The 12,799-nt window shown below is 39.5% G+C and overlaps 1 protein-coding gene across 4 annotated transcripts in view; it reads left to right on the top strand.

The window, feature by feature from the left end:
* The window catches only part of HYDIN (HYDIN axonemal central pair apparatus protein), a 121,804-nt gene that overhangs the window by 32,470 nt on the left and 76,535 nt on the right, over nt 1-12,799 (top strand). For all 4 annotated transcript variants that reach the window (XM_076068263.1, XM_032957669.2, XM_076068264.1 and 1 more), the window contains exons 17-19: nt 1,903-2,067; nt 5,013-5,165; nt 11,266-11,504. In XM_076068263.1, the coding sequence (XP_075924378.1) occupies nt 1,903-2,067; nt 5,013-5,165; nt 11,266-11,504 (557 nt within the window). The remainder of the gene's footprint in view (nt 1-1,902; nt 2,068-5,012; nt 5,166-11,265; nt 11,505-12,799) is intronic.

Here is a 12,799-nt window from a genome sequence, read left to right on the forward strand (position 1 = left end):
TAACTGCTTTTTTTCTGACTCATTCTACATTGTTATCCCAGTCGTTGCTGTGGGCATCCATTCGAATTTCACGCAGAAGATTGCAACCCATCTGTGTAAGAGAACTGACTATGGAAGTGGATGTCACCTCTTACATCCACTCAAGTGGTCTCTGGTCCACGAAATAGGGGGCAGCACTAGCCATGCCATTCGACTAATGTTTTGCATATATCATCTGACCTCTGAACTACCCAGCCACCTCGATTGTCTTGAAAAAACACAAATCATTGGTAGTACTATTCTTTGGTTCTTTCCGTAAAGTCACGTAGATAGAAAAATAAAAATAAAGTGAATAAAAATAAATAAATAAAAATATCACCAAACAAAAAACACGAATGTAGACTGTAGCCTGGTTCTTAATCGGAGTGAATGTACTGGCAATCTATAATGTAGACTGTAGCCTGGATATTAACCTTGTTGAGTGTACTGGTAGTCTATAGTGTAGACTGTGGCAATGGTCATTAAGCTGTGTGAGTGTACTGGCAGTCTATAATATAGACTGTAGCCTGGTTCTTAACCTCGGTGAGCATACTGGCAGTCTAAAATGTAGACTTATTGATTATTTCAGTAATAAAAATAAAATAAAAATAAAAAAACTTAATAACCAGGCTACAGGCTACATTATAGATTGCCAGTACACTCACTCCGATTAAGAACCAGGCTACTTCTTGATTTCAAATCTTTTCGTGACTGCAGGGATTCATATTCTTGGTCCTTTCGGTAAGTCACGTATTTTTATTATTTTATTGTTTCCCTTCTTCGTGACTTTACCGAATGAACCAAGAATATAAACCAGGCTACAGTCTACATTAGTGTTTTTTGTTTTTTTATTATTTTTATTATTTTTAATTTGTATTCACTTTTTTTTTATTTTTCTATCTACGTGACTTTACCGAAAGAACCAAAGAATATGAATTCCTGCAGTCACGAACGTTTTAAGTCAAATTTGGAAGTACTGTACTTAACTTCAAATAACACGTAGCACTGGAAGATTTGTGCCTTTGTATGCAACCCCAAACCAGTACTCAGCTTGTCAATGAACACCATTTTTTTAAAAACATGCAGAATGAGCATTTTCTGTGGCCAGTTTATCATATCATACCTGCTGATAATCATCGTCATCAGTCGCAAACTCTTCGGAGTGTAGCGGTCACCACGGGATGCCTACCACATTTTAGACTATCACACGTTTTTGTTTTAAGTGGTCATTGTCCTGCTCCTATTGCTTTTTACTTACAATATTATTATTTTTTACACCAAAACTGACTTTCTATACAAGGAAGACAATTGTATATTTAATAATTTCAAGGCAATTTGATGTAAATTTACTGACACGTTTAGCTTTATAACAATATATTTTCCATTACATTTACCTATTGTTACGGAACACACTTTGATTAATCTATAGCATGTTAAAATAATACATTTGTAGCACCTTACAATAATCATGTTAAAGTATGTATACATTTTTTTTACATTAATTATGATTGCAAATATTAAGGACCTCTGACTGAGAGATACCCGAGTAGATTTCCATTATAATTATGATTAAAATATGTGCCAGTTCTAGTCCCTTTATACCTTACAGGGATGGAACAGTGATACCGTGGTTAATACACTGCTCTGTCAACTCCTATTCCTAGGCAACGTCAGGGCTGCCTTCATCAACTGATCAATATGGTCAACTGACATGGCATGGGGGCATTTGTCTCATAGTGAATGGACAAAATCTGGAAATTACATATACATTTTTAGAATCTCGTATTTATTTGATGCCCAAACAAACGTACACACGCGCAAATCTGCCGTCCACCTTCGGCCCTTTTTCACAGCATGGTATATAACAAACAAATTTGGCATCAGTCCCCAGATGAAGTGCATGGAATAACTTTTGGAAGCCCATCTGCGTTCGGCGTGCTGGAGCCTGCCTCGCAGACAGAACTGCCGCTGTTGGTGCATGCACAGCAGCTGGGGGAGCAAAGCGTCACCGCCAACATCGTCGTCTTTGGTAGCAAAGAGCCTCCTGTGGTGAGTACGAGGGATGTAACCATTGACTCTCCCAGGAGTTTCATGAGTCGTTGTGGCTCGAGCTCATGATTGCATTTGCGCATGAATTATTTCTGGCCTACTTGGTACTGTCCCATTGTAATTGTCTGTTTGGTTTATATGCTGCACACCTCTTATGCATTGACTAATTTGTTTCCTCTATCTTGTAACATACTGTCTGCCTTATCGGTACTGTCTATATTATATGTTGTCTTGTGTGTACTGCCTTGTTTCTGTTATATATCTCATGTTTGCTGCTTTATTTGTTCTGTCTTGTTTTTTTCATTCAACTAAATGACTATTGGTATATAATTTGTATACACAATTTACATTCCTGCACAATGTTAGGCTTGTATCGTGAGCATAGCAATTGATTTTAACTGATGAAGACATGGCATTGTTATATGCTTGAGTACCAAGGTGCTAAGCAGGAGCCACCGATGGATGAGATTGATTTGAGGTTCAAAAGTTTTGATGTTGAGTACTGGAAGTGTGCTTAATTTTAGAGAAAGATGACTCAATGTGATAGCCTATGAAAAATCATTGCTAGGCATTGGGATAAGCCTGTTTCTTAATGTATTTGTCACTGCACCAGTCTGGGTAGGATTGATGACTTAATTCCCACAGATGCCCAGTTGGGCTGTAGGGCTTTACCAAAGTATGCCCTCTGCTATAATGTGAATGTTGTAGATCCTGTGAGATGAAACACAACAGTAGGCCGTGCTTGCGAATATATTCCACATCATTTTCCAAATTTGGAAATATTCAAGAGCTATCTTAGTCATGAGTGCCATAAAAGTTTCCTGTTTAAGATATATCTCATCAAGCTATTATATGGTTAGTAACAAAATTTATTTAAATTACATTACATGACCATCATGTATTCTTACTCCTGTATGTACTGTGCATTGAGCCTTCACTCCAATTATTTTCCTTAGCACGCTAAGAAATACAAGGTCCATAATACAAACCATTGGAAGAGCAAAACTCACGTATAAATTACTAATTGTTTGAACATTTCATAGTGGCAAAGTGCTTTGAATCCCACTGCCTATTTTTATTTCTTTTGCAGGGATATTACAGTATAAGTATAACTAACGCTGTCCTCATGAGTGATATTGCGATGGACATTAATGTTACATTTATGCCACACAATCTAAGGGTTTGTATTCACAAAAATACCTCAGCAAATGTTCAACAATCTATTTACCATCATCATTTTAGTCTATGACATGTTGTGCACACAAGCATGCACTTACATTGCAAAACAAAAATACAGAATGATGTATTTTTTACTTGACATAATACAATTTTTATTGCATTTTGACTTTTTTTTATTATCCACAGGTCATGCTAATAGAGAGGAATTTTTTGTTAATTATACATATATTATGGCCAATGATTTACCTTCTGCAGTGAGTTTCAAGCATCAGTCTTCTGGCTTTTACCATGGGACAGCTTTCCTATCTTAGCCGTTCAAGTGTTACATATTAATCCATTCAATTGTGAATTAGGTAGTATTGGCTGCACACACCTATTGATTGGTAGACATAAGACACAGGACTATGGTGATCTCTGCAAAAGTGGATGTCATTGTATTATATTGTGTGTTAGCTGCTGCCTGAACTAAACATATATTTTTCCCATTTAACAGTATTGAAAATATTGTCAAGAGGTAATGTCTAATTGTCATGTTACATTACTATCCCAAGGCATGGACATGATGATCTTTATCTCATTTAACATGTTATTTCAACCATTGCAGATACATTTTAAAAATTGTTTATTGATGGTCGGAAGGTGTCACCCATTAGTGATGGATCATGATTATCATAATTAGTAGACTATTACGTGGCTAGATAATGAAAAGTGTCACCCCCTTTTTACCAATTTGTGTCACAATTGCTAACTGCACCGGGCTGTTATTATATTAGGTGAAGTCTGTTTCGCATAATTTAATGTTTTACAATTTCAAGGTGTTTCCCTTGGTTCATTAAATTGCATATGCTTACTCCTAAAACCTGTCATTGGTGGTCATACAGTCTGGTAAGGTTTACCAGGAGAGGGCATTAAACCAATGGCAGCACTTGATCATTTTTGAAGGGTATATGAAAGGGTTAAGTTTGATTTGTTTAGCTGCCACAGAACTTACCTTGAGGCATGTAATTGCATCAAAGTATACAGTCTACTGATATATTGAAATATCCATCATTTAAGTGAATACATATTATATGCAGAGAGGAGTGAAACCTCATGTTCATGTACCCTCCAGTGAGCTATATATCATTAGTTAATTTAGTTTCAAGGAGTTTCAGTAATACGGTGTGAACGGTGGCATATCCAGACTTATTAGTGCTTGTCCATTTCGCAGTCACTCTGGCTGTGTGTACAAGCAGCGGTCAACACATCAGCAAACCACAGCCCAATAAAGAAGTCTTAACAGAAAAGGTTGGGGGTCACTAATTCCCCCTCCTCCCATTCTCATAACTCATTGTTATGCACCACGGGCTGCTAATGAAAGTGGTTTATGTGTGCATGTCCCTAGACGCTCTTTATATTTACTGTAATGCATTGATATTATTGAAAAAATGCGAATGCTTTCAAAGCAGAAAAATATCAAAATTAGATCAACTAAAATAGCAATTTCCATGACAGATAAAATTACAAATGCGGAATCCTAGCAATAACAAGTTCCATATAATTATTTTTTTAAAAAAGCATAATGCATTCATATGTAGCATTTAAATTTCACATTTTTCCATGTTTCAGTGCTGCTCCCTTTTATCTTGAGGCATGTTTACATGTGCTTAAATTCTAAAAGCGGAAAATAATTGCAGTGATTTTATATATATAAAAAACGTTTTTTTTGTTTGTCCATTGTGCACACAAGACTAACATTTCCACCTTCGTGCTTCTTTTATCTTTAGCGAGTTAGACTCCTGTGCATGGGCCAGGGCCCGGTGGTACACGTGACGCCAGCAGATGTGTCGTGGGGCCCGGTGTCCGTGTTGGATGAACACACGCGCACGCTCAAACTCTCCAACCAGTCGCCAATACCCGCACACTTCAGCGTCAAGACGGTAAAGTCATTGCCTTCGAAAATCCATGCACAATGGGTGGGGAACTTTGTATCTGGCTCAAGGCTCAATGAGACTGTCAAATGCATTTAGCGGCAGCCACGAATTTACATAGACCTGAGTGTTTTCCAATGATAGCGCGAAAAATTGTTATGGCTTACCTTTAGAGCACAAAGGGTTATTCCTGCACCTGCTCTCCTCTCCATAACACATTCATATTAGCTCGCTCTTTCTAAGTAGGCACACGGCTGAGATGCTTGCAGGGACAGATAAATATTGTTTCAAAGTGGAAGGCCTCATGTGGCTGGGAACTGTATTAAATGGAGTAGTGGCCCATAAATTATATATCCATGCCCTACACCCTGCTTATGAGGAGAAACTCAGATATAACAAGTTCAAGAAGGCACATAATTCATTGGCAAATGAACCTTATGGCGGGACTCCGGGGTCCTGAATAAACGGAAGTCAAAATCGTAATAAATGTATTTATTTTTGGCGACTCCATCCCACCTCGCACATAAACGCCGCGACGCACCAGAAATCAATCCTCTCCTCGTTCTACACCAAGCACCCGTCGTTGCCAAAATTGCCGTAGTCATAAATAAAACTTTTAAACTTTGATTAGGGCATCGTGTAGAGCTCGTCGAGCGGAATAGATTGCCGTATCATTCGCCTTCAACAGACATGAAATGATGTCGCAACGCAATTTATGCGAGAGCCGGGGGCTCATGAGACCCCGGGGTCCCGCCATAAGGTTCAAATGTTAAACGTATCGCTTCCTTTAGGGAGGATGCATCGTTTATCATCCCTGCTTTCAATTAATTGTAGGATGTGATACATATTTTAAATTGAACTTAAACATTGTGTCAATAGCATACACCCTCCACGGATTGACATTATCAATCACAAAGACTTTGGCCAAAGGAGACCCTTAAATAGCTTCAGCCAACCGTTGCTACGATGCTCACAATACTACACAGTGCAATTGACCAGCAATGATAGTCAGTGGCTTGGTATTGTATCTAGCAACATAGGATTCCAGACCTTTACCACAGGGTTGTGCCATTATTCTCTCTGAGGGTTCCTATTTCCATGAAGAGTTTTGTGTGCTCAACTTTATAATTGCAAGTAATTTTGCATGCATCTTTTCATTTTGCACCAACACACAATGGCATGATTTTGAGAAAATACCGGTGTGTTTAATGATCCACAGGTTGGTTTGCAGACCCGTTTCTCCATAATGTTTGGATTAAAGTGACACAAATGATTGGTAATGATATCGCGTAACGTTAGTGAGTGAGATGGAACGTTCAACAGGTATATCTTCATTAAATTGTTTAACTACTATAAAAAGTATAATTTTACTGTTGTTCTACTCAATAAATAGGCAAGAAGCTGTGTGCAATGAGTTGACTCGAATACTTGTGCATTGGCTTGGATACTTAATGCATAGATCCCCTGAGGTATACCAAAGCGAGTATTGAACTTAGAGAAATGGTTTGGATTAAACATCAAGAAAACTGTCAGCCTTCATGTTCATGTCATTTTCATTGGTTATGGGTTCTCTATAACGTTTGGCAGCTGTCTGAACTGTGAGACTATAGTTGATTTTGAAAGTTTTTATTAAAGGGAAACATGCCATATATTTTGGTATGTTTTGTCATATGATGACTTAAACATCTGCCGTTGTTCAGTGCTGTAACACCAGCTTTTCAGACCAGTATGCTCCACAAATGTGCCAAACAAAACGTCATGGTAAATGGTGACAGGGGATTTTGCAGCCTCGGATGAATGTGTGCCGATAACAGGAAATAAATTCGGAGCTTGTTAGCGTTGGCAATCCTTTGGGATTTTGGTAATCTGCAGAGGTGCCTGTAGCCCAACGGAGGCTAGAATGAAGGACTGTGCATTTGATAAGGCCACGTGAAGGTGTTGTGATCCCCGCTCTCTATTAGGGTGAGGGCTATCTCTTTGCAAACACCCATGACCTCACGACCACAACGAAGAGCATGGAAGAGATTTGTGGCTGGCCAGATGGTGTCGTACACACGTGTCATTTGGCATTATGGTGAAACAAATTCAGCTCCATTATAATGTGACTGGACATGCTCGGGAACAATGCCCCATATAAACGTGGATGAACAGCCAGATGAGCTGGCACGCAGCTGTAGGCTCACCCCAAAGCCAGGTGATATCACACTCCTCCATAATCTTGTTGATGTGCTCAGTTGAGGTGATGCCTACCTATAGTTCTACTGATCGGAGGCTGACACTCATTGATCATTTGAAGACGAGAACAATTCACTTTAATGGGCAACATCAAGTGCACAGATCCTCATACGCTGTTATCTAAATTTTGTATCGCCTCGGTGATTTAGTTAAATTGCAATGAAGAGAACTGGTGTATAAATCAGCCAAACGTGTGCTCAACGAGTGTACGGTTGGCAGATATAAATAGATCTTATTGTTTTCTGCTCTACTGACAAACCATGACTTTATTTACCAATATATATTTTAAAATATATATACAGATAAAAAAATAGATGTTGTTGCTTGACTGCTGCTGCTTATCTTGTTTAAATTAAGCCTCTTTCATTTCTGGCCCTCACTCTCAGCAATAAAAAAAGACTTGGCACTGACTCCTGGCCCTTTACATGGGGAGATGATCTGAACACTTGCAATGAATACGTTTTCACCCTTAAATGTTAAGCGTTACGTTCACAAAATGTGTCTGATTCCAATAATTTACGGGATTGTTTGTAGTTGACTGAAATGTTGCACACATGCAGTTTGAAAATAGGGCCAGAAAACTGAGAGAACATTTTTAAACATTACATCTGGAAAAGCTAATGAAATCGCATTATAATTGTTAAATATGTTGCCAAAATATAACAATACGATGCATGGGTTGCATTACCAGAAGCAAGTGATTATTCTTTGTTTTTTTCGGTAAAGTCACGTATAAGTAAGAAATAATGAAATAACATAATAGCGTACGACGTTTCGGTTGCAACACAAGCAGCCATCATCAGGTACAGAAGAGCTAAATTTACGAGAGAGAGGAAACACATAACCCCAGATGTATATACAGACATCCAAGTAGGGGGGAACTAACACAGATACAACAGGGGACACAGAGAGAGAAGCATACCAAACAAACAGGGTTTAGCAAAATTTGGAAACCATATAAAGCAACACAGACGGTTGGTCAAAACACAATTAACGCATAGTCTGGTTGATTACGATATTTCAAAGATTGCTAAATTGCAAGTTAAGTATGAAATTTAAAATACAGACCGCGCACACACACATAGACATCCAAGTAGAGCGAACCAGCACAGACACGCACACAGTGAAGTCGCCTTAAATAGGCAGAGAAGGTAAGGCTGAGAGACAATGGGACAATTTAGCATGAGGTATGCATGGAGCAAAGGGGGCGCAGCAGCACACACTCGGAAACACCAAGGCCCACACACAGGCAGAGACAGCACAGAGACACAAATCCAAGCCAAGACACAAAGGCAGATACATAAGCAGAGACAACACAAAGACACAAACCTCATACCTCCCCGTAGAGGTGGTTCAGACTTGATTCGAAGCTTTCGTGACTGCAGGAATTACTCTTTGGTTTTTTTCAACCAGACTATGCGTTAATTGTGTTTTGACTGACCGTCTGTGTTGCTTTATATGGTTTCCAAATTTAGCTAAACCCTGTTTGTTTGGTATGCTTCTCTCTCTGTGTCCCCTGTTGTATCTGTGTTAGTTCCCCCCTACTTGGGTGTCTGTATATACATCTGGGGTTATGTGTTTCCTCTCTCTCGTAAATTTAGCTCTTCTGCACCTGATGATGGCTGCTTGTGGTGCAACCGAAACGTCGTATGCTATTATGTTATTTTATTATTTCTTATTTATACGTGACTTTACCGAAAAACCCAAAGAGTAATTCCTGCAGTCACGAAAGCTTCGAATCAGGTCCAAGTGATTATTATTAATTTGCATGTGTTTTTCAAAGGTGATGAAGAGGACAATTATAGTTAACTTATTTTGCACATGGTTAATAATTCACATCACAAGACATTTTACCCAATCAAAATTAAAGCCAGGCTAAACAAGCAAGGGCTTCTGCACTTTAATTTCACTTGACTGCATTTGCTCCAGCATTTATCGCAAAATGTAGTGTTTTGTGCATGCATGACCAGTTAATTTGAGTGCAGTTTCCAGCAGCAAATGCTTGACAATGTGTTTCACCAAAATGAGATTGATCAGCCAGGATAAACACGCTGCAGAACGCTTGCAAACAGCGGCCTAGCATAGCTAATAAGTGGATGAGCAACCTGCAAGGGAATTCCAGGCTGTTGCAAAGATGAAGATTGAAATCCCATTACAGATTTTATATGTTCAGTGATTTTGAGCCTAAAGCTGAACCACATTCATTTGGGTCACGGGGGATTAGACCTAGATGCCGGTGGTATGGCCTTTAGGTAATGGAGACGACCAATAGAAATGTGCAGAGGCGTCGTTTTTCTTTGACAAAATTGCTTTCTTTTTTAGACGGAGAAGAACGTGACGGTATTATACACAGTCAAATACCTTCATGCTCATACTCTATGCTCTTTGTTTTTTTCGGTAAGTCACGTGGGTAGAAATAAAACAAAATAAATCACGACGTTTCGATAGCAACACGAGCCATCGTCTTCATGTGAAAATCGCGACAGCCGCGATGTCTGCTGCGTGCAGCACGATGTCTGCTGCCTTGTGAAGAGAAGCTGTTACCAGCAAGAGTTTATATACGTTTTTGAGAACAAAGGTAGCCGAAGTAGTGTTAATGGGGTATTATAGTGTAAAGGCAATAAATAGCGTGGCATGTTAAAGGAATTGAACTTAGATTAGCATGTTGGATTATAGTGCAAAGTTAATGAGCTTCCGTAGCGCATAAAAGCTCAGATTAGCATTTAGGATTATGCTCAGTTTTTTTTATATTAACCAAAAAGCCCAGTTTCAGAATGAGTAACTGACACTTTTCACTGTCCAGTAACCGGGAGAGATTTTGTGTCGAATGTTTATTTTTAAAGGTAAGACTGTAAGTGGAAACATATTGCGTTTTAGTTAATGTACTAACCCACAGTATAATTGGAGGGTTTTTTTAGAATAAATGACAGATATATTTCCATTTTAAAGGCGAGCATTAATAATACTGAAAATGCAATGAAAGTGCTATATCACATTAAACTTCTTAAAAAGCCAGTTATATGTTTTAAAAGTGTGTAAATATAGGACAATATTGTAATTAGATACCTATTGAAGACAATTATTCGGCAAAGTAATTGATTAAAAGTTTTGCACAAGATGTAAAAAAACATTGTTAATACTTCAAATAAGTATAAATTTGTCTCAATATTTTTATAATTCTCCCAAAACCCGACAATGTGAACATGTGAGTTTCAAAACTATTATAAACCATTGCAAACTACTAGCTGCTTGGAAAGTATTGAAATGTATGATTCGTATTACAAAGTATGCAGGCTATAGAATATGTTGTTCATGTATTGACAACCCATATTTTAAATTATCTCTCAGTGGCAATGATCACAATATATCTGAGGTTCTATCTGAGATTCATTTGTCTTGCAAACAAACGCATTTTCTGGCAAAAAATATTGTCACTGCATAATATTGCGCGTTGATATTGATGAAACAAATGCAAATACAGTATAATAATGTGAAGATGGCAGCAGCAGCATGCTTGGGCAAATTCAGTTTTCTGCCTTTCAATAATTCCATCCAGTTCCCAGAAATGCACAAATGTCATGGCTGAAAGTTACAAAAAGGGCACCAGTTGCTCACAAAGGGCAAGGCAGGTCTCTTAATCAGCACTGTCATTTGTTTGGTTGTGAAGCCAGGGCCCTGGGGAGGTACTGGAAGGGGTAAGAGAGATCGGTGCGATTTGTTGTCTCGTAGATCTTAGCCAACGGGGCTCTCATTAGTTGCGACACTGTAGGAGCTCAGTGGCTGCCCGCAGTGCACCGTCGGAACAGTTATGCTCTTGGTGCGAAATATCTCCAACTGTGGCATTGCTTGACTGCTGTGTGCCCCTCCCACACAGGCACGAGCCAACTCGCTGTGGCGCGTGGTTCCAGCGAAGGGTTCCGTGCCACCGGAAGGCGTTGTGGAGCTCGCCGTGGCAGTTCGCCTGGATGACACGGTGGCTTTCCGAGACAAGTTGCACATCGTAGTGGAGGAAGGGCAGCCATGCATAGTGCCTCTGCAGGCCGTGGGCATTGGCACTACCATCGTGGCTCGGCCGCCCATCACGCCCACCGTCAACCTCGGACATCACTTCAGGTGGTCACATGCTTTTGGCAAGCAAATGGCCATGCAAAGCGCGAAATTAAAATGTCCACATATGGCAAAAGCCAGACTGCCTATCAGCGCCCTACGCAAGGCTTGCTCATCGTTTATTTAGAACTGCTTTTTGTGTTTAGTTTGTTGTTCTTCTCCCACACATCCGATTAGCACCGTTGGCTACATACGGTGCGAAATAAGTTCAACAGACATACATACTCTAAAAAGTGTAGAACTGAGTTAGTGTGCTGTCGTTTAGGAGGACATTTGGCCACGAGGTCCATCTTCTTGCAGCTGTTAAAGATGCCATCCCATTCAATCTCATCCCATTCCATCCCAACCCTTCCAATCTCGTCCTGTCCAATCCAATTTCATCCCATCCCAGTCTCATCCTTTCCCTTCCAATGTCTTCTCATCCCACCGTTTGTCTTCGTTTCCCAGATTGACTGTCAGACTCATTACAATAGCTGGGATCCAATGTAAAACGAATACTCTTGCCGCTTGAGACTTGGGTAATTGTCAAATCCCCTAAATGACTTCTGCAGTATTTTGGAGCTTTCATGGGTGTCCTTTTTAATGTATAATTGTAGACATGAATTTGAGGATATAACTTTGGTGGCTAGATAGCCCAGCGGCCATCATGCTCCAACTGAACCTATTTACACACAGGCATTGGCTCTATTGCTGCGTCTGCTGGATCATTTTGTGGAGAACAACCCAAACACACTGGTGTATAGTGGTCCTTAATATCCCTGTGATATCATCCTTAAAATTGTGGTATAGTTTGCCAGTGCCAAACCAAATAATTTCAACATACAACAAAATTAAATCATGAGCACGCATGGATAAGATGTAAAGCTTATCAACATCGGTTTATTCTCGGACGTATGTAATTAGTGATTATAACGGTTGCTTTTGCACCAAACACTGTAAGCAGTGCGTCTAGTGCCCCATTATAAGTTAATGGGACACGGATAGCAGTTCTGCCCAGAAGGGCACTGGCAACCCTTAGAACAATTCGGCCAGTTTTCGTGTAGGAAGTCCCTAATAGCAGCACAGCTCTCTTCTAAAGTTGTGTTCATATTGAGAGTGATTGTGCCCACTTGTTGCAGACAAATGGATGGAGAGACATGCCAACAAGGGCAATGCATTAAGGCTTTCAGCATCGTATATTTTTAGTTTAAGAGTTAAATAATAAACACTGTCCAAGGCTAACTATAGGCATCCTTGTTCCTTGTAAAACAAATAAGCTAATGAATGTCAGTGAACTCTCACATCGTTAAAGGATATTGCGA

The sequence above is a fragment of the Petromyzon marinus genome, chromosome 20 (assembly GCF_048934315.1).
Source record: "Petromyzon marinus isolate PM22_M1 ecotype Great Lakes invasive population chromosome 20, UKy_Petmar_22M1.pri1.0, whole genome shotgun sequence".
NCBI lineage: Eukaryota > Metazoa > Chordata > Hyperoartia > Petromyzontiformes > Petromyzontidae > Petromyzon > Petromyzon marinus.